General features: G+C 44.2%; 2 protein-coding genes across 5 annotated transcripts in view; both read left to right on the forward strand.

Moving 5' to 3' along the window:
• The window catches only part of LOC110507608 (E3 ubiquitin-protein ligase TRIP12), a 44422-nt gene extending 38411 nt beyond the window's left edge, over positions 1-6011 (forward strand). For all 3 annotated transcript variants that reach the window (XM_021587704.2, XM_021587706.2, XM_021587705.2), the window contains exons 33-42: positions 2343-2499; positions 2686-2784; positions 2992-3106; positions 3402-3556; positions 3873-4037; positions 4413-4577; positions 4683-4796; positions 4902-4996; positions 5107-5210; positions 5556-6011. In XM_021587704.2, the coding sequence (XP_021443379.1) occupies positions 2343-2499; positions 2686-2784; positions 2992-3106; positions 3402-3556; positions 3873-4037; positions 4413-4577; positions 4683-4796; positions 4902-4996; positions 5107-5210; positions 5556-5752 (1366 nt within the window). In that variant the 3' untranslated portion in view covers positions 5753-6011. The remainder of the gene's footprint in view (positions 1-2342; positions 2500-2685; positions 2785-2991; positions 3107-3401; positions 3557-3872; positions 4038-4412; positions 4578-4682; positions 4797-4901; positions 4997-5106; positions 5211-5555) is intronic.
• Positions 6012-11773: 5762 nt separating this feature from the next.
• The window catches only part of LOC110507622 (delta and Notch-like epidermal growth factor-related receptor), a 67891-nt gene continuing 55030 nt past the window's right edge, over positions 11774-24634 (forward strand). For both annotated transcript variants that reach the window (XR_005040015.1, XM_036965222.1), the window contains exon 1: positions 11774-12280. Coding sequence is in view for 1 of the 2 variants with exons in the window: in XM_036965222.1 (XP_036821117.1) it covers positions 11981-12280 (300 nt within the window). In the remaining variant the exon portion in view is untranslated. The remainder of the gene's footprint in view (positions 12281-24634) is intronic.

Raw genomic sequence — 24634 nt, forward strand, 5'->3', positions numbered from 1 at the left:
ATTAAAAAAATATCATTAGGCCATAATCTATTGATTTCACATGATTGGTATTACAGATCTGTTGGTCAGATACCTTTTAAAGAAAAAAGGTAGTTGTGTGGATCAGAGAACCAGTCGGGATCTGGTGTGACCATTTGCCTCATGCAGTGCGACATCTCCTTCACATAGAATTTCAGTCTGATTGTGAAATGTTGTCCCACTCTTCTTCAATGGCTGTGCGAAGTTGCTGGATATATTGTCAGGATTTGGAGCACGCCGTCATACACATCATTCCAGAGCATACCAAACATGCCCAATGGGTGACATGTCTGGTGAGTATGCAGGCCATTGAAGAACTGGGCCATTTTCATCTTCAAGGAAGTGTGTACAGATCCTCGCGACATGTGCATTAACTTCTCTAGGATAGGGGGCAGTATTTGGAATTTTGGATGAAAAGCATGCCCAATTTCAACTGCCTGCTACTCATCCCCAGAAGATAAGATATGCATATTGTTAGTAGATATGGATATAAAACACTCTGAAGTTTCTAAAACTGTTTGAATCATGTCTGTGAGCATAACAGAACTTATGTAGCAGGCGAAACCCAGAGGACAAACATTCAGGTTTTGTTTTTGAGTTCACCCTCTCAATGAGGTTTCATTGGGATTCCAGATTTCAAAGGGACTTGCTTAAAGTTCCTGCCGCTTCCACTGGATGTCAACAGTCTTTAGAAATTTGTTGAGGCTATTCCTTTTGTGTAATGAAGAAGTATGGCCATCTTCAACAAGTGTCTCTTCATGTGTACTGTTTGATAGAGGTTCAAGACCAGAACGCATGCTTGTGTTTGTCTTCCTGTATTGAACACAGATCATCCTGTCTTCAATTTGATCAATTATTTACTTTAAAAAATACCTAAAGTTGTATTACAAAAGTAGTTTGAAAATGTTTTGGCAACGTTTACAGGTAACTTGAGATATTTTGTCGTCACGTTGCGCTAGTTGGAACCGGTGATTTTTCTGGATCAAACGCGCCATATAAATGGACATTTTGGATATATATATGGAAGGAATTAATCAAACAAAAGGACCATTTGTGATGTTTATGGGACATATTGGAGTGCTGACAGAAGAAGCTCGTCAAAGGTAAGGCATGATTTATATATTTCTGCGTTTTGTGTTGCGCCTGCAGGGTTGAAATGTTTTCTTGTTTACTATGGTGCTATGCTCAGATAATAGCATTGTTTGCTTTTGCCAAAAAGCCTTTCTGAAATCTGACATGTTGTGAATCCAGCCAACGTGTAAGATACCAAATTAAAGCTACATGTGTGATTTCATGAAAGTTTGATTTTTATAGGAATTTATTTGAATTTGGCGCTCTGCATTTGCTAGCATCCCACGTATCCCAGAGAGGTTAACATGCTGAAACATGAGGTGATGGTGGTGGGTAAATGGCACGACACTGGGCCTTGGGATCTCATCACAGTACCTCTGCATTCAAATTCCCATCGATAAAATTGTGTTCGTTGTCCGTAGCTTATGCCTGCCAGTATCAAAACCCCACTGCCACCATGGGGCACTGTTCCTAACGTTGACATCGGCAAATTGCTTGCCCACACGACACCATACACGCTATCTGCCTGGTACAGTTGAAACCGGGATTCATGCATGAAGCGCACTTCTCTAGCGTGCCAGGGGCCATCGAAGGTGAGCATATGCCCACTGAAGTTTAAGACGCCGAACTGCAGTCAGGTCAAGATCCTGGTGAGCACGCAGATGAGTTTCTCTGAAACTGTTTCTGACAGTTTGTGCAAAGAATTTGGTTATATAAACCCACAGTTTCATCAGCTGTCCGGATGGCTGGTCTGACGATCCTGCAGGTAAAGAATCCAAATGTGGAGGTCCTGGGCTGGTGTGGTTACACAGTCTGCCATTGAGGCCAGTTGGACGTACTGCCAAATTCTCTAAAAGGATGGAGGTTTACGGTAAAGAAATTCTGGCAAGAGCTCTGGTGGACAGTCCTCCAGTCAGCATGTCAATGCTCCTTCAAAACTTGACATCTGGTGTTGTGACAACAGCCCATTTTAGTGGCCTTGTATTGTCCCCAGCACAAGGTGCACCTGTGTGCTGATCATGCTGTCTAATCAGCTTCTTGATATGTCACACCTGTCGGCTGGATGGATTATGTCACGAACAGGGATGTGAACAAATGTGTTAACAATTTTTCTTGAAACATGGGACCAGCACTTAACATGATGCGTTTTATATTTTTGTTCAGTGTAGATGGGTGTACCTAATAAACTGTCCGGTGAGTACATAGATGCTTTGCATTTTGACCAACTATCATTGTTACTCCCTTCTCCCCAGTCCCTTCTTCTTCCCATTCGACACACGGCAGATGCTCTTCTATGTGACTGCTTTTGACCGCGACCGGGCCATGCAGCGCCTCCTTGACACCAATCCTGAGATCAACCAGTCAGATTCCCAGGACAGCCGTGTGGCGCCCCGCCTCGACAGAAAAAAGGTGTTGAATATTTTGGTGTAATGTCACCTAATCGACTCGATGTATGCCTTTCTGGAATCGGTTTAATAAGTGTAGCCAAGAGGAGTGGACATCACCAATTAAATATCCAGCCTGCTTTTTGTACTCTACTGACTCCTGTTTGTCTTTTCACTAACTCCTCATTTCTGCTCTTCCCCCTGTCTCTAGCGAACGATAAACCGTGAGGAGCTGCTGAAGCAGGCGGAGTCAGTGATGCAGGACCTTGGCAGCTCCAGAGCCATGCTGGAGATCCAGTATGAGAACGAGGTACAGTACACGCGTTCACACCCTAATTACAGAGCACTGTTCAATCACCTCCATTTTGAGTTTGTCCCTCTCATAAGGTACCACAGAACATGGAGTCATTTGGTGGGGTAGATTTTGAACATGATCCTAGACTTAGAAGCTCCATCGCTCTCCTGCCTCTTTCTTTCTCGCTCTCCCTTACTCCCCCGGTCTCTGTCCTTCTGTCAGGTGGGCACAGGGCTGGGTCCCACCCTGGAGTTCTACGCCCTGGTCTCCCAGGAGCTGCAGAGGGCCGACCTCGGGCTGTGGAGGGGTGAGGAGGTCGCCCTGTCCAACCCAAAAGGTAACTTTCTACTCCAACCCTCTGGGGAATATATTTGTCTCTAAATAGGAGCTCCTAAAATAATTTTAGAAGTGATTTCTGCAACAAACAACAAAATGTAATTTGGACAGAAATATATGATTTATTTTAGATATAAAGGCTCTCCTACAGTTTTCCAAGATGTGCCATGGTGGCAGCTGTTAAGTCACATGCGGAGATATGGGCTCCTAAAGAGGACGGATCATTGCTGAGTAGCTTGTCTTAGAGACCTACATTGGAACAACTCTTCCTCTCCCTAAATTTCCTCTTCTCCCAGGAAGCCAAGAAGGGACCAAGTACATGTTCAGCTCCAGAGGGCTGTTTGCCGTTCCCTTTGGCAGGACAACCAAACCGGCACACATCGCCAAAATCAAGATGAAGTTCCGCTTCCTGGGCAAGCTGATGGCCAAGGCTATAATGGACTTCAGACTGGTAAACAGTAACACTTTGTACCTCTGACCAGTGGACCAGTCTCTGTGTAGTCTACACTGCTAATGCTTCTAGACCTTCACTTTTAGTTGTTTTGGAGTGGATTTTACACTTACATTACTTTCCTTAAGCCCTGTTTGCCAGAATAAGGATGATTTGTATTTGGGTGATTTGTATATTAATTTTTTCTGTGCTCCTACTTTAACTCCCCTCTTCTAAAGCCCTCCTACATGCTCTCACCTTTCAAGCAGAATTGTACACTTACCTGAACCTCTCAGTAGGGAGCCCTCTGCTGATCTAACACCTGTCTCCCTCCCAGCTGGACCTGCCCCTGGGGCTGCCCTTCTACAAGTGGATGCTGCGGCACGAGACGTCCATCAGCTCCCACGACCTGATCAACATCGACCCGGGCGTGGCCAAGTCCATCCAGCACCTGGAGGACATCATCCGCCAGAAGAGAAGGCTGGAGCAGGACCGCTCCCAAGTCAGTCCCCGATACACAACCTCCCCAGATGCAGCTAACCTCAGTCATTACAATTTGTCTTTGGTGATGAGAACTTGGATATTCTTATGGAGGTCTTTCTCAGAGATGGGGTTCATAGTGGTAGCTTTAGTAAGGCTTGATTTACACTCCAATAGACATCCGCTTAGTGGCTCTCCCCACGCACTGCGCAAAGGGGTCTGCAGTCCACACGTAAATTTAATGTGTCAGAATTTGCAGCTGTACTCAAGTGTCAGTGATGTTTTGCTAAGGAGAGTGCTTGGTGGAGTGTGAAACCGTTATGGCCCCTCCCTATCAGATTGATGATGCTTTTCATGTTACGTTCCCCATATTAATAAAAGGCCTGTTTCCTCCCAGACGAGGGAGACCCTGCAGCAGGCGCTGGAGAGTCTCAACATGAACGGCTGCTCTGTGGAGGATCTGGGCCTGGACTTTACCCTCCCCGGTTTCCCCAACATTGAGCTGAAGAAGGGAGGCAAGGACATCCCTGTCACCATCTACAATCTGGAGGAGTACCTCAGGGTGGGTAGCTTGTGCACACACACTTACATCGCTCCTACATAGACTCTCCACAAACCAGTGTCCACCTCCTTATGGAGCTGACCGTTGGTCCCATTCTCTCCACAGCTGGTGGTCTACTGGACGATGAATGAAGGTGTGTCCCGGCAGTTTGAATCTTTCAGGGAAGGGTTTGAGTCAGTCTTCCCCCTGCATCACTTGCAGTATTTCTACCCTGAAGAGGTGAGTACTGCTATCAATAATCCCAAAAGGCAATTATTTAGGTGCTTGGTTATCTTCAGGATGTCACGTTGCCAACCCCCTCTTTGCTCTTCCTTCCTCCTGTAGTTGGATCAGCTGCTTTGTGGCAGCAAGTCCGAGACCTGGGACGTCAAGACCCTGATGGAGTGCTGTCGTCCCGACCACGGCTACACGCATGACAGGTGAGTTACTCCACCGACCAGAGCTCTGACCAGACCTACACTTAGTGTCTGTCATGTTTAGGACTTGTCAGAGTGCAGTGGTTTGACGTTTTGTCTGTTTTTCTCCACAGTCGTGCTGTGAGGTTCCTGTTTGACGTGCTCAGCAGTTTCGATGCAGAGCAGCAGAGACTTTTCCTGCAATTTGTAACAGGAAGCCCAAGGCTGCCTGTTGGAGGTGAGTGGTCATGGATACATACTCACCATACACACTTAAAGATTTGTTGTGCTCCGAAGTTGAGTGGTCCCATTCTCCGATTTGAGAATTGAACAATCCCACACTTTGGGTGACATGTTTTCAGTGTGCAATGCACTTTAACTGATGCTGTAGTTATGTCGTACCCTCATGCACTTAGTAAATAAATGAATGTGACACTGCTCACTCTACTGGAAACCCACAAATGCACATGAAAATATCAGACCTCAAGTACAGAGAATAGGACAAGACAACAAACTGTCGACAGACAAATCCAGCCATGGCAGTTTTGATCTGATTCTGATCATGCCACCTCTTTCCCTCCAGGTTTCCGTAGTCTGAACCCGCCGCTGACAATCGTGCGGAAGACATTTGAGTCGACGGAGAACCCGGACGACTTCCTGCCGTCGGTTATGACCTGTGTCAACTACCTGAAGCTGCCTGACTACTCCAGCATCGAGATAATGCGCAAGAAACTGTTGATTGCGGCCCGTGAGGGCCAGCAGTCCTTCCACCTGTCCTGATCTCGCAGTCTCTCCCATTCAAAATGCCTTCTACAGCAAACTGATGAAATCATGACTTCCTTTTTAGTTTTTCTTTTTGTAATCACCTACATCAAGGCCAAGTGTGTACAGCCTTCTTGTTAGAGAACACAGCTTGCAGAAATTGAAGAAGGACTTGAGTTATATATTTGCTGCCCCTGTCTCCTACAAAAAAAGCTGTTTAAATGACTCACAGAACAAAACAAAAAAATTATCAGTTGAGTAATGTTAAAAAAAACAAGAAGGAAAAAAAAAACTTGAGTTACATTTTAAAATGCGTTGCTGTGTGATATTTAAAGGGATGTTTCCTCAGTGGTGAATGTCTGTGGTGGAGGTCCATAGAGCAAGCTAGGTTCACTTTAGCTCCAAAGATAATTTGTACAGAAAAAAATTCCAGACTGCTCATTCTACACATTTGATAGAATAGCTCTTTGTTCTCATGTCTCCTTTCCCCCTCAGTTTGTCTGTTTTCCATTCTGTTCTCCTGTATTATACGGCCCGGCCCCAGTTTGTTGCATTTTGGTTCTGCTTCCCCTCCTTTTGTGTGTGTTTGCATATACATTTTTTGGAAATGAGAGTTGGAGTTGGTTGACTGCGGGTAGTGATGACAGCTTTTTTTATATATATATATATATATATATATATATATATATATATATATATATATATATATATATATATATATATATTTTTTTTTTTTTTTTTTTTTCTCCCCAAGTTGAAATTGTTCTGGTCTATAATTACAAAGAGCTTCAGCTCAAACATGATAAGAGTTATCCAGTGTGTTGAATAAGTTAACTTACTTTTTGCTCTCACTTTGATAGTAGTAGTGTGTCTCAGATGGACGCTGAGGGAGTGCGCTCTGACAGACTGACTGGCTTAGGCCAAGCTCTGAGACCCCCCCCCAATCCCTATTGTAGCTGAGCGCACCCATTTGGCTGGACTCATTTTATCGTTTCACGGCCAGATAGCATTTCAAGTTCATTTATGGAATAAGAGTTTATATGCAGTTTCATGCCCGGTTTGAGGTGGGGATGTCTGCTTCACCTTTTTTTAATTTTCAATTTCTTCTTCCTGTCTTTTTTTTTGGCTGCTGGCTTGGAACAAACCTTGTTGTGCACCTGCAGTCTGTGGCCAGGGGAGGGCTCCACTCAATTCTCTCCTGGCCCAATCGTTCATGTGCTGGTTTCTAAGATCTGCAATAATTTACTGCATCAGGTTAATGTTTTTACCTGAACATAAAATAAAGTAACTGTTTGACTCATCTGTGTTCTCTTTATTTAATCCATCCTCCTGTTCTTCCTTTCATCCTTCATTCTGTGGATCTGACTGACTGAGATAGTCTTGGAGGTGATCAATGGGGGTAGGAGTTGCTTGATTTAAAACATACCAAATTTATATTAACAGTTGATTACCACTGACCCTACCAATTCTATGTCATGGTTTATTAAGAGGAGCACTTGGAAGGGTTGATGTTTCAGTGACTGGTGGACAAAGGTCTTGCGTATGAACTGAGTGTGTGTGTGTATATATTAACTTGCACTGTAAAATGTATGTTTTTGAATTGTCCTCATTATAGGTAACTTCACTTATTTTGTATTTTTTTTAGAACCATTAATGTTCTGAGGGACATGGAATTGGACATAACATAACTGAGATATACAGTATAATTTTTTTTTTTTTTTTTAACACATGTACAAGTGTGTATTTATACATGTGTGAATTGGAAATGTTTTTTTTTTGCATATCCCTACTCTTCCTGAGACCATAGAGTAGGGTCACGGCCAGGGAGATGGCTAGGGGACAGGCCGAGAGGTGTCTTGAATGTCACCTCCAGAGGAATTTGTTTTCCTTTCCTACCCCAGCAGGCTGAGTCTAACCTCTTCCCTTACGAAATAAAGATTGCATTCAGAGTGCCTTGAAACTGCAGTACACTGTTGTATAAATAGTTCAAGTGCAGTATAACTGCAGTATGCTGCAAATACTGTACAAAATTTACTGCAGTAATTTAGCAGTTCTAGTGCAGTATAACTAGTTATTCTGCAATTACTGTGTCCAGAATACCACAGACTGCAGTTACTACACTTTTACTGCAGTTTCAAAACGGCAATCTTTTTATTGTAAGGTTTGGGGAAGTGGGTAGTGAGGCTTTGGAGATACAGCAAATAAGCATTGGTTCCACTGCTGTGCTACAGTTTCACCTGTAGCACACACTCAATGCTGCCTTAAGTTCTGCATCATTTGTTGCATAATGGAATGAGTTAGAAATGTCTTTGCCAAGTGATATCACTACATGGCCAATAAATGGATCCCACTGAATAAATGTTTTTTTTATTTTCTTCTCTACAGTCCAAGTGTCCTTTGCAGTCAACTACAAAGATAATTATTCACAACTTAAATCAGACTTACATTTAGTCTGTCCTGGGGCACCATTGAAAGTCTAATGTGCCAATAAGTCCTCATTAGATAGCTTATTGATAGGGCCTTGTCAGTGAAGGGATTGCACCACCATGACGGGTCAGAATCCCAGTTATATTGAGTCATGTATGGTTACATACAATACTGCCAGAACCAGTAACTCCATAACCTTCTCTACCTTTTATATTTTTTAAAGCATGCAAGCAGATAAGTTGGCTACAGTACCTGGCTCTCTCTGTGAGATGAGTAAAGTGGTTGAGCTGACAGATTTACTGGCCTGTGCGACGACTCATTATGGAAATAGAGAGTTGGGACTCAGCGGAGGGCTGACGTGCTTTTCACGACCACCATGCGTTATATCGACCACACCGCATGGTCACAGTGAAGAGGCGATTCCGGGATGCATGTAGTGATGGTTGCTGATAATGGGCCTATGTAAATATTCCATAAAAAAGTCAGCTGTTTCCAGCTACAATAGTCATTTACAACATTACCAATGTCTACAGTGTATTTCTGATCAATTTGATGTTATTTTAATGGACAAAAAAAATAAAATCTTTCAAAAACAAGGACATTTCTAACTGACCCCAAACTTTTGAACGGTAGTGTAGGTAGTAGTAGGGTACCATTTGGGACATAATCTAAAACTCCTGAGCTTTTACAGTTATGATGTTATAAGATCCTGATTGAATGGTATTTCATCAAGGTATTTGAAGATCATTAAAAGACTCATAACCGTTCTTTTATATTTATCATGCAAAGTTGTTTAATTAGATTCTTGCAACTTGCTAAGGTTTTATTTCACCTTGAAGGTGTTTAGAACCATTCATAGGCAGAGTTTGGTGTAAGAGCAGGGTGAGATGTAATTCACATCAGAGGCAGTTCATGGTTGGGTGGAGAATGAACTGACCTCTGGGCTCACCTCTGAAGGTGATGAAGAGAAATAATAAGAGTCGCTGACATTACAGCTATAATGCCTGTCAAGTGTACAGGTCCCCTCGGGATCGCCATGGAAACTGGTTGCTTAGCAATTGAGAGTATTTGAAGAGAGGGTGTATAGTTTTGATTATTGCTCTGGTTCCTTTTTTTGTACGATTTAAAATGTATTTTTTTAAACAATACAGTCGTGGCCAAATGTTTTGAGAATGACACAAATATTAATTTCCACAAAGTTTGCTGTGTCAGTGTCTATATATTTTTGTCAGATGCTACTATGGAATACTGAAGTATAATTACAAGCACTTCATAAATGTCAAAGGCTTTTATTGACAATTACATGAAGTTGATGCAAAGAGTCAATATTTGCAGTGTTGACCCTTCTTTTTCAAGACCTCTGCAATCCACCCTGGCATGCTGTCAATTAACTTCTGAGCCACATCCTGACTGATGGCAGCCCATTCTTGCATAATCAATGCTTGGAGTTTGACAGAATTTGTGGGTTTTTAGTTTGTCCACCCGCCTCTTGAGGATTGACCACACGTTTTCAATGGGATTAAGGTCTGGGGAGTTTCCTGGCCATGGACCCAAAATATCGATGTTTTGTTCCCCGAGCCACTTAGTTATCACTTTTGTCTTATGGCAAGGTGCTCCATCATGCTGGAAAAGGCATTGTTCGTCACCAAACTGTTCCTGGATGGTTGGGAGAAGTTGCTCTCGGAGGATGTATTCGTACCATTCTTTCTCAGGTCTCAGGATGCTTTACTGTTGGCATGACACAGGACTGATGGTAGTGCTCACCTTGTCTTCTCCGGACAAGCTTTTTTCCGGATGTTCCAAACAATCGGAAAGGGGATTCATCAGAGAAAATGACTTTACCCCAGTCCTCAGCAGTCCAATCCCTGTACCTTTTGCAGAATATCAGTCTGTCCCTGATGTTTTGTCTGGAGAGAAGTGGCTTCTTTGCTGCCGTTCTTGACACCAGGCCATCCTCCAAAAGCCTTCGCCTCACTGTGCGTGCAGATGCACTCACACCTGCCTGCTGCCATTCCTGAGCAAGCTCTGTACTGGTGGTGCCCCTATCCCGCAGCGGAATTAACTTTAGGAGACGGTCCTGGCGCTTGCTGGACTTTCTTGGGCGCCCTGAAGCCTTCTTCACAACAATTGAACCGCTCTCCTTGAAGTTCTTAATGATCCGATAAATGGTTGATTTAGGTGCAATCTTCCTGGCAGCTATATCCTTGCCTGTGAAGCCCTTTTTTGTGCAACGCAATGATGACGGCATGTGTTTCCTTGCAGGTAACCATGGTTGACAGAGGAAGAACAATGATTCCAAGCACCACCCTCCTTTTGAAGCTTCCAGTCTGTTATTGGAACTCAATCAACATGACAGAGTGATCTCCAGCCTTGTCCTTGTCAATACTCACACCTGTGTTAACAAGAGAATCATTGACATGATGTCAGCTGGTCCTTTTGTGGCAGTGCTGAAATGCAGTGGACATGTTTTTTTGGGATTCAGTTAATTTGCATGGCAAATAATTGGCAATTCATTGCAATTAATTTGATCACTCTTCATAACATTCTGGAGTATATGTAAATCATACAAACTGAGGCAGCAGACTTTGTGAAAATTAATATTTGTGTCATTCTCAAAACTTTTGGCCACGATTGTACAAAACATACACGTACAAAAGACAACATACAGACGAACACAAACATCAACAGCGTCACACCTGCCCAGACCCACCTACTCTCACCCCTATCTCCAGTGCCTGCACTACTCTCCACCACGTCCTCAATTGCGTTCATCTCTATCGCCCACGGTCTTTCAATATTTAGATATTGAAGCATATGATTTTTCCATTGTCTTATCGAGGATTGGTTGATTTCAAGTTTTTAAGTATACGTTTCTTTCAAGGTAATTGACAGGAAGAGTATCGTCCAAACCATCGGGTATCTCACTGCACCCTCATATGACATCTCTTGAAATATGCAAACAGACGGACTAGAAGTACATTTTCATTGTAATACTTCTGACAGCCAAGTTTCTATCTCCGCCCGTAAGTTTTGGACTTAATAGCATTTCCAGAATGCATGGATTATTGAGTCATTGTACCAAGATTTGTTCTTCTTAATTTTTGGTTTTCAAAGAGCTTGTCAGTTGGATTATTGCTCTGATTCCAGTGTAGCAGATGGAGATCTGTTCCCAGTTCCACTGTGGAATGTCTCTTATGTGGTGCAGCAAATACTCTGCATCATTCCAAATGTGAATTGTGACCAGCTTTATTTAGCTGAAACTCTGTGGTAAAACTAGCAGAAATGGCCATCTGTTTTCTATGAATGTGATGTGGAATAGCCCCCCCCCCCCCCCCAGCTCCAAGGAGGTCATGAATGATGAGTTTCCAACTAAGGTGTGTTTGTGTGCGTGCGTCCATGTCAAAATCAAATCAAACTTTATTTGCCACATGCGCCGAATACAACAAGTGTAGACTTTATGTGCTTCTGCACATATGTGCGCTGCTCTGTGTGTTTGTATGTGCGCGTGTGTGAGATAGATAGAGAGAGAGAGAGACCTAGTGTGTCATCACCTGTCGTCACTATGAATCAGAGCTGGGGCGGTAGCTAGCCCCCTTCCTCAGTCTCCTCATCAGCCAGTCAGCTCTCTCGCTCAGTAGCAGTGCACACAGCCAATCTACAGCATCCCTACCAGCCTGCTTCTTACATTCACACACTCTCCATTCAGCTCCCTCATCAACACACCGAGATAGCAGAGCGACCAGCAGCTTACTCACTAAGCCAGAGCTAAGAGGAACAGAGAGCAAGAGACAAATAAGGGATAAACATACATAAGAGAATATGAGGATGCCTGTGCCCACGCAGCGCCCCCTGTACCTACTCCTGCTTCTGCTGAGTGCCGGGGTTGGGGGTCTCTCCTCCCCTCTTGATCTGGAGCCACCTGCTCCGGAGGCTGCTGCCCCGGTTGAGGCTGACCCCACCCAGGCCACTCCCCTGCCTGACCCCTGCGAGGGACGGCCCTGTCTCAACGGAGGCGCCTGCTCGGCCCAGCCCTCCGACCCGGAGACAGAGGACACTCTGCCCAACACCTGGGCTTACAGCTGCACCTGCACCTCCGGCTCCACCGGACGCAACTGTGAGGTGAGCCCGACCCACCTACCTGTGTCTGTCTGTCTGTCTGTCTGTCTCTGTCTGTCTGTCTGTCTGTCTGTCTGTCTGTCTGTCTGTCTGATATTATCCTGCTTGATTCTATTACATTTAGAATGTGTTGATACCGGTATAACATAATGTGCACCTCTCTTTCTCTCTTCTCCCTTGGAGATGGTTTTTAATGGGAGCATGTGATGTGAGCGAGACACGAAGAGGAGTGCTGTGTTGCTGTGGCAACAGGAGTAGAGAGGAGTAGCGAAGTAGGAGACGGGAGTGCGTATGATAGGAAAAAGAGATGGATCAGTACAGCAGTACTGTGAGGCACAGATGTTTATGGCGGTTCACACCAACCAAGCCTCACAGGCTGAGCAGAAGCATCATGTCGTACTACCAGCTAATATTGAGTTGTTCATAGCTGGAGGCAAGTGGTTCATCAGCCTGAGAACTGACGGTGTCAATGAAACACATTGAAATACAATCTTCAGTGTATTTGTATATGTGTGTGTGTGTGTTATTTTTTTTGGGGGGGGGGGGGGGGGGGGGGGGGGGGGGGGGGGGGGGGGGGCTTTACTAACCTTGTGAGGACAAGAAGTCATCATAAGGATAGTAAAACAAGGACAATTCGGACAAGTGGGGACATTTCACTGTTACACACAGGGAGAGAGGCTATTTTAGATTTAGGGGTTAAGTTTAGGGTTAGGGTTAAGGTTATTTTAAGGGTTAGGAAAATAGGATTTTGAATGGGAATCAATCGTTTGGTCCCCACAAGGATAGTAAAACAAACATGTGTGTCTTAGGGTTGTGTGTGGCTACTGTGAATAAGCACTGTTGTGAGCGGAGTAGAACTTACCTACAACTATTGGCATTAATCGGGCCATTGATTCTATTATAGAGAACTGATATTTTTTATTTATCCATTATTTTACCAGGTAAGTTGACTGAGAACACGTTCTCATTTGCAGCTATGAACTGGGGTATAGGTACAGGGGAGTGGAGGGGGATGAATGAGCCAATTGTAAACTGGGGATTATTAGGTGACCGTGATGGTTTGAGGGCCAGATTGGGAATTTAGCGAGGACACCGGGGTTAACACTCCTACTCATACAATAAGTGCCATGGGATTTTTAATGACCTCAGAGAGTCAGGACACCTGTTTAACATCCCATCCGAAAGACAGCACCCTACACAGGGCAGTGTCCCCAATCACTGCCCTGGGGCATTGGGATATATATATTTTTAGACCAGATGAAAGAGTGCCTCCTACTGGCCCTCCAACACCACTTCCAGCAGCATCTGGTCTCATATCCAGGAACTGACCAGGACCAACCCTGCTTAGCTTCAGAAGCAAGCCAGCAGTGGTATGCAGGGTGGTATGCTGATGTTATCAATGAATGTGCTCTCCTACGATTGATATGGCTGTTATTCATTAATCATGACCTATTTCTATGAACCCATGGCGTGACCCTCATTGAATTTTGTGACAATTTCTAATGATTCCTTACATCAGCAAGAAAATAACTTTACCAGTTATTCAAACAACTTTACCAGTGATAGAGGTGATGCGCTTGAATAACTGACGCGTGTGATGAAACATGTCTAACTGTATGACCTGAATGGGTGGGATTGTTTCCTAAGGAAAACGCCAATGTCCTTGCTTCACATACCACTGGTCATAATGACCTCAATAGCAGAATGTGTTTCGCATTTCAATCTTACCTAACCCAGTTCTTTGTAGGATACCTCAAGGGGATTCAGAGTTGACTCAACTATTCACTGCATGTAGCAAATACTGCTTGTTGTTATGAGGTAGATAGCAATAGGATTCAGTCTGTAAGGCCCCTGTCTGATTTATTCAGGTGTAAGAGAGTGCATCCACAAACAGCAGCCAGCGTCATTGTATCTCATAACCAAACTTCCAAGATGACTCTTTGCTGAGAACGTTGACAGCTACAAACCCGCAGGTGGCAGGTAGGCCTCCCACAATCACAGCCTGGTCTCAGGCCAATCTACCTGAAGAAAAGGGGCAGTGTGTGGAGGTGAGTGTGCTGTCTGACTGGCTGTGTAAATTGAACCAATGGGGATGGAACCCAGGTTTCCCATTTTCCAATCCAATGTCTTAACGATTACGCTGAGAGGACGTCTTCAAGGTCCGTGGATGACAGTTGGGGTCTCAGGCCTGATTCCAAATGACTTCTACTACATTCAGGATAGACTTTGCACCACCACCAGCAGTGACAGAACAGCAGCGGCCTTCTTAATTGGACATTCAGCCAGGGACCTTATCACGGTCTCCTTGGCTGGCCTTGTTTCCTTTTCCTGGAATAGAAATGGTGAGGGCAGCAGCGGTAGTTTGGTACTGTCGCAACCACTCCGCTCCTCAGCACCACAGGTCCACCACTGCCAGCCTATGAGAGAAACACTTTGGGGAGTAACTGATTCTTCTCTCCCCATCCCACTCAACCCCTCTTTCTCCATGGCAACTGGAGCAGCAGTCAATAGGGATTTGGTAAATGACCTGTTTTGTCGGACGGACAGCGGGACACACTGGCTGTTTGCATCCTTCCTCCGTGCGTCACACTCGCACCACAGATGGAGGGAGGGAGGGAGGGAGGGAGGGAGGGAGGGAGAGAGAGAGAGAGAGAGAGAGAGAGAGAGAGAGAGAGAGAGAGAGAGAGAGAGAGAGAGAGAGAGAGAGAGAGAGAGAGAGAGAGAGAGAGAGAGAGAGAGAGAGAGAGAGAGAGAGAGAGAGAGAGAGAGAGAGAGAGAGAGAGAGAGAGAGAGAGAGAGAGAGAGAGAGAGAGAGAGAGAGAGAGAGAGAGAGAGAGAGAGAGAGAGAGAGAGAGAGAGAGAGAGAGAGAGAGAGAGAGAGAGAGAGAGAGAGAGAGAGAGAGAGAGAGAATTGAAAATGTGAGATGGAAAGAGAGAGATCGACTGAGAGAGAGAAAAAGAGAGAGGGGGAGATGGAGAACGAGAAAGCAACTGACAGTAAGAACTGTGAGGGAATCAGTCAAACATCCTATCCTAAAGGAATTGTTTGTCCAATTTGTCAAATGAGCTCAAGAGTTTAGGAGACTAAATGTTTCTGTGCTGGAGAGTAGGAGGAGAAGAAAGTGAGATTTGACCTCCGAGGGTGTGCCATTGTTCAATAGGGTTAGAGTCAGTTAACCATCATGTTTCATCCTGAGCTGGTTCAGATGGGAGCTGAGAGAAACCAGGAATATAATGAATCAGTGACATGCCTGGTTATCTAATCTAATGTGGGGAGGCAGGTTAGCCTAGTGGTTAGAGTGTTGGACTAGTAACCAAAAGGTTGCAAGATCAAGTCCTGAGCTAACAGGTAAAAATATGTTGTTCTGTCCCTGAACAAGGCAGTTAACCCACTGTTCCTAGGATATCATTGAAAAAAATAACTTGTTCTTAACTGACTTGCCTAGTTACTATGCCCTGACCTGAGCTTTATTTCTCTATTTGGTTAGGTCAGGGTGTGATTTGGGGTGGGCATTCTATGTTTTCTATTTCATTGTTTTTTGCCGAGTGTGGTTCCCAATCAGAGGCAGCTGTCTATCATTGTCTCTGATTGGGAATCATGCTTGGGGCGGCAGGGTAGCCTAGTGGTTAGAGCGTTGGACTAGTAACTGAGAAGGTTGCAAGTTCAAACCCCTGAGCTAACAAGGTACAAGTCTGTCATTCTGCCCCAGTTAACCCACTGTTCCTAGGCCATCATTGAATATAAGAATGTGTTCTTAACTGACTTGCCTAGTTAAATAAAAGTTTTAAAAATATATATACTTAGGCAGCCTTTTTCCAAACACCCACGTAGTTATTTTCTGTTTAGTGTCTGTTACCTGACAGAGCTGTTCACTTTCGGTTTGTTACTTTGTTCGAGTGTGTTTTGATATCATGAACACTTTTCACACTACGCTTTGGTCAACTCCTTCCGAAGACAGGCGTTACATGCCAAGTTAAATGAAAAATATAATCTAATTAAACAAGTACCATTTTCACAAATCAAGCACAGAGGAGCTGTGCTGGGCTGGACAGGATATGCTGGAACCGTGCTGTAAAGGACAATGTGAAAAGAAGATATCCAAGCCATTATAGTACTGTTCAGGACTGCCATACAGTGTGAATCAAGCTTAGTTGTTTGTTTACCTGAACATCTACCCATTCTAGTCTGATAGATGTGCTCTGCAATAAGTATGTGTGTCAGTGTCAGGGAGTCTGTAGAGTGTATCACCCCTTAAAGACAAGCCCACAATGAGCTCTTATTGGATTGTTCAGCCTTTCAGCATTATGAGACGGTGAATAGTGGATTGTTGAGCTGGGTTCACTTAATCTCATTTCTCTAGCATTTTGTGTTTACCATTACAAAGTATACCTCTCTATGAGGTCACTCACTTCCAATGATTCCTAGCGAGGATTTCGTTTGAGCTCTGCACTTTTCTGGAGATTGTGTGGAGGTTTATCATAATGGGTTTTCATTGTGGTGGTATGGAATGGAAACAGTTTGAACTGTTTCAAGTGGCAGGTGGCTCTATGTATTCAGAACCACTAGTTAAGGGAGCTGCGCATCACAGCTTTAAAGGAAAAATATTTTTCTGAATCTCGAGGTTGAGAGCAGTTTGTACACCCCTACATTCTTAGAAAAAAATTGTTCCAAAAGGGATCTTCGGCTGTCCCAATAGGAGAAACCTTTTTTGGTTCCTTTCCTCTGTGGAAAGGGTTTTGCATGAAAAGAAAAAAGGGTTCTACATGGAACCAAAAAGGGTTCTTCAAAGGGTTTTCCTATGGAGACAGCCGAAGAACCCTTTTAGGTTCTAGATGGCACTTTTTTTTTAGCACTCCCTCAACCCCTCCCAGCACCCATAATGTCTCCTTGCTGCTCCTCAGCCCCCCTCACCACCAGGGGGTCGCTGAGTCCCCCTCAGTACCCTCTGCTATGCACAGGCCAGGGCCCTGCAGAATACTAACATGTGGTATGCTAGGAGAAGGGACTGGCCCGTGGTGAGTGGTGGTGGTGATCTGCTTGTGTCTCTCAGAGTCTCTGGGTTGCTACAGAGCTACAGCTTTTGTTCCAGCATTTCAGTGCCATCCAGTTAAGGCTAGCTCAAGGCACAACGACACACAGCCCTTTAGTCTCAGTCTGAGCTGCTTTCATATCCCCTGCTTGTTAGGGGAGCAGAAAGATAGAGGCCACAAGGAATATGGTAATACCCACACAGCTTTTTATCCGAACACTGCAGATTGAGTACTCATTACAGTATTTACATGATCATTGCAATACCATAGAGAGACTGTGGCACAGGGAGTTTACGGTGGTCTTTACCATCAGATCATAATGTTTGGATTATAATTAATGTTGTTTTATTCCATTGCTGATAAGGCAGAGAAGACTGCTTCCAGTCTGAGAGAGAATCAGCAGGTTGAACAGGAGATGGTCATGCTCACTCTCTCCCCCTGCTGGTCAACTGTGGTTTGTATGTGTGTGTGTGTTTCTGTGTGAGTGCATGTGTGTGTGTTTATTTGTGGTTGTCTGGTCTATGTGTGTGTTTGTGTGTGTTTATTTGATGTTGTCTGGTGCGTGTATGTGTGTGTGTGTGTGTGTGCTTGTGTGTGCTTGTGTGTGTGTTTATTTGTGGTTGTGTGTGTGTGTGTGTGTGTGTGTGTGTGTGTGTGTGTGTGCTTGTGTGTAAAGGTTGGATGTGTGGAGAGTGCAAACAGTCTCTAAAGGTGTCAGTTCGGCTGGCACCTAGCCGAAGTCGGTTAAGCGAACCGAACAAGTGTGCTTGCAGAAAAAGCGGCAATAGTACTCTTTGTCCATTCTGAGACGCCATAGCCAGTATACACTTCCTCAAAATAGTCAGAATGAATATAAGATAATTCAAGAAATGTGTCATTAATTTTGACGTTTTTGCCAAGGAGAACTTAGTCACACAATTTTAGATCTAACTAAGGTGTTTGGTGCAGTATTTCTCAATGAAAAAAAATGTGCATCATCTCTCATTGAATCACAACAAAGACTTTTGAATAATTGAATAATCTCTACTGTTGATCAATCACTGACGAAAGGACGTAGACTTTGGCAAATGACTTCAGCTATTGACTTTAGTTGGTCTGTAGAAAACAATGTGTATGCCCGAAGCCCTTACCGAAGTCCAAAACAAACGTCAGGAAGTCCAGGATCTCGTTGTTGAGGGAGGGGTTCAGACCCAGGGCACTGAGCATAATGATGGTATTCCTCTTGTCTAGGATGGGGCAGAGTGCAGCGAAATTGCGATTTTGTTGTCCGTGGAACTCTTTAGGCGGTATGCAAATTGCAGTGGGTTCAGTGTGTTAGGTAAGGTTGATGTATATAGTCGTAGTATCCCACCTTAACATTAGCAGCAGGGTGCATAAGTCCTACAGTCTGTAAGGCAGACTGACAGTTCTGGACTGAAACATCTCATTCTGCAGCCCTGCAGCACTGCAGACCATCTCACCCTGTCACTCACCCATTTGTCTTACACGAAATAGAACAGCAACATGGACTATTCTAGACTACAGCACCCCTTGGGTATTCTACTCTCGTTGTCTCGTTCTTTAAGTTTTCTTCCTTGCATTTCTCCCTCTTGCCTTCTTTATCTGAGTTGTATCTCACTCTGAAGTATTGTATCCCCTCTTTTTTTCACTCAACCGGGTTTGTTTAGTTTGGCATATAGAAGTTCATATTTTAGTGAGTCATTTTCTATATACATCCTGGTAGCCTAGCGTACGGGCAGAACAGAATCAAATCAAATCAAATGTATTTATATAGCCCTTCGTACACCAGCTGATATCTCAAAGTGCTGTACAGAAACCCAGCCTAAAACCCCAAATAGCAAGCAATGCAGATGTAGAAGCACTGTGGCTAGGAAAAACTCCCTAGAAAGGTCAAAACCTAGGAAGAAACCTAGAGAGGAACCAGGCTATGAGGGGTGGCCAGTCCTCTTCTGGCTGTGCCAGGTGGAGATTATAACAGAACATGGCCAAGATGTTCAAATGTTCATAAATGACAAGCATGGTCAAATAATAATAATCACAGTAGTTGTCGAGGGTGCAGCAAGTCAGCACCTCAGGAGTAAATGTCAGTTGGCTTTTCATAGCCGATCATTAAGAGTATCTCTACCACTCCTGCTGTCTCTAGAGAGTTGAAAACAGCAGGTCTGGGACAGGTAGCACGTCCGGTGAACAGGTCAGGATTCCATAGGCAGAACAGTTGAAACTGGAGCAGCAGCACGGCCAGGTTGACTGGGGACAGCAAGGAGTCATCATGCCAGGTAGTCCTGAGGCATGGTCCTAGGGCTCAGGTCCTCTGAGAGAGAGAAAGAAAGAGAGAATTAGAGAGAGCATACTTAAATTCACACAGGACACCGGATAAGACAGGAGAAGTACTCCAGATATAACAAACTGACCCTAGCCCCCCGACACATAAAACTACTGCAGCATAAATACTGGAGGCTGAGACAGGAGGGGTCAGGAGACACTGTGGCCCCATCCGATGATACCCCCGGACAGGGCCAAACAGTAAGGATATAACCCCACCCACTTTGCCAAAGCACAGCCCCCACACCACTAGAAGGATATCTTCAACCACCAACTTACCATCCTGAGACAAGGCCGAGTATAGCCCACAAAGATCTCCGCCACGGTACAACCCAAGGGGGAGCGTCAACCCAGAGAGGAAGATCACATCAGTGACTCAACCCACTCAAGTGACGCACCCCTCCTAGGGACAGCATGAAAGAGCACCAGTAAGCCAGTGACTCAGCCCCTGTAATAGGGTTAGAGGCAGAGAATCCCAGTGAAAAGAGGGGAACCGGCCAGGCAGAGACAGCAAGGGCGGTTCGTTGCTCCAGAGCCTTTCCGTTCACCTTCACACTCCTGGGCCAGACTACACTCAATCATATGACTCACTGAAGGGATGAGTCTTCAGTAAAGACTGAAAGGTTGAGACCGAGTCTACGTCTCTCACATGGGTAGGCAGACCATTCCATCAAAATTGAGCTCTATAGGAGAAAGCCCTGCTTCCAGCTGTTTTCTTAGAAATTCTAGGGACAATTAGGAGGCCTGCGTCTTGAGATCATAGCGTACGTGTAGGTATGTACGGGAGGACAAAATCAGAGAGATAGGTAGGAGCAAGCCCATGTAATGCTTTGTAGGTTAGCAGTAAAACCTTGAAATCAGCCCTTGCCTTGACATGAAGCCAGTGTAGGGAGGCTACCACTGGAGTAATATGATCAAATCAGGGTCCAGAGTAACACCGAGGTCCTTCACAGTTTTATTTGAGATGACTGTACAACCATTAAGATTAATTTTCAGATTCAACAGAAGATCTCTTTGTTTCTTGGGACCTAGAACAAGCATCTCTGTTGTGTCCGAGTTTAAAAGTAGAAAGTTTGCAGCCATCCACTTCCTTATGTCTGAAACACAGGCTTCTAGCGAGGGCAATTTTGGGGCTTCACCATGTTTAATTGAAATGTACAGCTGTGTGTCATCCGCATAGCAGTGAAAGTTAACATTATGTTTTCGAATAACATCCCCAAGAGGTAAAATATATAGCGAAAACAATAGTGGTCCTTAAAAGGAACCTTGAGGAACACCAAAATTTACAGTTGATTTGTCAGAGGACAAACCATTCACAGAGACAAACTGATATCTTTCCGACAGATAAGATCTAAACCAGGCCAGAACTTGTCCGTGTAGACCAATTTGGGTTTCCAATCTCTCCAAAAGAATGTGGTTGATCGATGGTATCAAAAGCAGCACTAAGGTCTAGGAGCACGAGGACAGATGCAGAGCCTCGGTCTGATGCAATTAAAAGGTCATTTACCACCTTCACAAGTGCAGTCTCAGTGCTATGATGGGGTCTAAAACCAGACTGAAGCATTTCGCATACATTGTTTGTCTTCAGGAAGGCAGTGAGTTGCTGCGCAACAGCTTTTTCGAACATTTTTGAGAGGAATGGAAGATTCAATATAGTTTTTATATTTTCTGGGTCAAGGTTTGGCTTTTTCAAGAGAGGCTTTGTTACTGCCACTTTTAGTGAGTTTGGTACACACCCGGTGGATAGAGAGCCATTTATTATGTTCAACATAGGAGGGCCAAGCACAGGAAGCAGCTCTTTCAGTAGTTTAGCTGGAATAGGGTCCAATATGCAGCTTGAATAATACACATAAAAGGCCTATATCTACTAGTGGAAGGATAGTCATGAAGATATTTCAAGGATTTTTCACACTTGAGTACAAGTTCATAGATCAAGGAAAGCATAAACATTCAGATCTAGAAGAATTGTTATGTTATTAATGCTGGTTTCGAAGAACCCGAAAATATACAATATCATCAATGCAGTATCTGTCAGCGAATACGATGGATGAATTTTTTTAACCATCACCAATCATCAATAATCTCATATTCAGGGTGGTGTCCTCTTGATGTGATGTTTCCCATATTTCTCTGAAGAGAAGAGCACTCACTCGGCCAAATGCTAATTTCCACATCACACATCACCTTCCCTTTTGATCTTGATCTTTGATCTTGTGGCTGAGAGAGGTCTGTGCATATGGATGGGGTGATTATGGCCAACATGGCCTTCATTGCCAACCTTAATAGGCTCTGTGGTGTTGAGCTACAATAAGCCGAATCCAACCTGGCAACCTCACAACCCATCCCAATATGACCTGGTTGCCAGACTATTATTCCATGACAAACGTTCGGAGAGTTGGCTAAAAGCTCCAGCTGATCTGGAACTCAAACACCAGCCTATCCTTTCTGATCTCATCCTCTATTGGTTCTGTTGTCAGGTCAATGTCAGTTCGGGTGAGGGATGGAGGAGGACTGAAGAGAAGATTACTCTTTTGTCTTTGTCTTTTTGCTCTGTCCTAGATTGAGAAAGGCTCTTTTGCCAGTGTGTTTATGTTTCTGCTGTTTGTCTGTCCTAAGTTCTATTTATATCCTCTATGGCCCTAGGCTTTGCGTCACAAGGCTGGGGGTAAAACACATACTGCTCTTACTCAGCAAGTATCCACCCTCCATCCACCATGGTCATTAGTATACATGCCTCCTAATAATCAGCAGTCATATTGTGGTTACCTATGTGTGTGTGTGTGTGTGTGTGCGTGTGCGTGTGCGTGTGTGCGTGTGCATGTGTGTGTGTGTGTGTGTGTGTATATGTATGTTTGGAGGATATTGATGGGGATGTGGAAAGACTGATACCACCAGTGAGTGTGTGTCTTCATCATCTGTACTTTTGCCCATCGTTCTTCCAGGGGAGGGTGTCTCTTAGCAACAGTGCAGCCAAATCCGCCTGCCGTCTCCACTGAGTTATAGTTTACACACACAGACACATAGACGGGCATCCAGACACACATACTGATCTAAGCCACAGACACAGTTTATCAGCGTAACAGCATTTAATGAGGCGGTGTGGGATGATACCCAGTATGTTCTGTGTATTGGAGTAGTCTTGAACAGCTTGCTGGGTCCCTGAGACACTAAACGGGGGCTTAATCTAAAGGAGGCCTGTTGTTTTACCTCAGATAGCATGACTCCATCCGCAATGTCGATGGCAGACGATGACAGAGGCTCCCTGAGGAGACAGACAGACAGAAAGGCAGGCACGCAGACACACACTATACATATGCCATTTAGCAGACGCTTTAATCCAAAGTGACTTACAGTCGTGTGTGCATAAATTTTACATATGGGTGGCCCGGGGAATTGACTCCACAATCCTGACGTTGCTAATGCCATGCGTTATCAACTGAACCATACAGGACCACAAGGGCAAGCGGGCAGACAGATACCTTATAACAAGTGGAACGGCATTGTTGTTCAGTTGAAGTTATTTTTCTGATTGGTATGATCTAAAACTACACTTTGGTTCGTTTAACATATTTTCGATAAATTTAGTAGAGAATCAAATAATGAATTTGACAGATGAACGTAATCTCTCTCAGAATAGTTGGAGGGGTGGCCTATTGTTTGTTCGTTTTGGCCACCAGTGACAGTGAATGTCATTCCAGGCAATTTGTTCTGCATTTTTTTTATTTTGTATGATTATATGTTCCTTGCCAGCACTGAATCTTAAATGATATCCGCGTAAGTACTGTGATACTAAAGAACCTGGGAAGGTTTCCATTGTTGGGATAGTCACCATTTGGTTACAATTTTGTAACCAGTTAATATGAAAGTCTTATGTAAAGAAAGTGCAGTCATTACTTCATGTTATGGAACAAACTTAATATCTTGATTTACAGGAAATGTGTTTAATTGCTTGTAACCCAACTAAAGATATGTGTATAGATCACTTCCAAAGTGACACATCTACTTCGGTTGTGTGTATATACACTCTGGACAAAACATTAGGAACACCTGCTCTTTTCATGACATAGACTGACCAGGTGAATCCAGGTGAAACCTAAGATCCCTTCTTGATGTCACTTGTTAAATCGACTTCAATCAGTGTAGATGAAGGGGAGGTGACAGGTTAAAGAAGAATGTTCAAGCCTTGAGACAATTGAGACATGGATTGTTTATGTGTGCCATTCAGAGGGTGAATGGGCAAGACAAAATATTTAAGTGCCTTTGAACAGGGTATGGTAGGAGGTGCCAGAGAACTGCAATGCTGCTGGGTTTTTCACGCTCAACAGTGTCCTATGTGTATCAAGAATGGTCCACCACCCAAAGGACATCCAGCCAACTTCACACTGTGGGAAGCATTGGAGTCAACATGGGGGGGGGGGGGGGGGGGGGGTGCAATGTTTTGTACACTCAGCTATGTCCCAAATGGAAGTCTATTCCCTTTATAGTGTGCACTTATTTTGGCCAGAGCCCCATGGTCCTTGGTCAAAAGTAGTGCACTATATAGGGACTAGGGTGCCATTTGAGATGTATCCCGTCTCTAACTCAGCAACCTTGCACAGGCCACAAACTCCACTTCCACTCTCCTCTGTAAAGTAAATTAAGCATAGAAATGGCTTGAGGATGTTGGAAACCAAGCTTAGATAATCAGATAATATAATCAGAGCCGCCTGCAGATCAATGTGATCTCCCACCTGGTTTTTAGCTTTTTACCAGGACTGGGAGAAGTAGTTGGCATTGAATCATACAGTATATTTGGTTTTAATTTTTTTATTAAATGCAGGCAGACAGAGAGAGAGAGAAGTAGAGAGACAGACATACATACAGACAGACAGACAGACAGACAGACAGACAGACAGACAGACAGACAGACAGACAGACAGACAGACAGACAGACAGACAGACAGACAGACAGACAGACAGACAGACAGACAGACAGACAGACAGAGCCCCTAAGATAGACAAGAA

The sequence above is a fragment of the Oncorhynchus mykiss genome, chromosome 27, assembly GCF_013265735.2.
Source record: "Oncorhynchus mykiss isolate Arlee chromosome 27, USDA_OmykA_1.1, whole genome shotgun sequence".
NCBI lineage: Eukaryota > Metazoa > Chordata > Actinopteri > Salmoniformes > Salmonidae > Oncorhynchus > Oncorhynchus mykiss.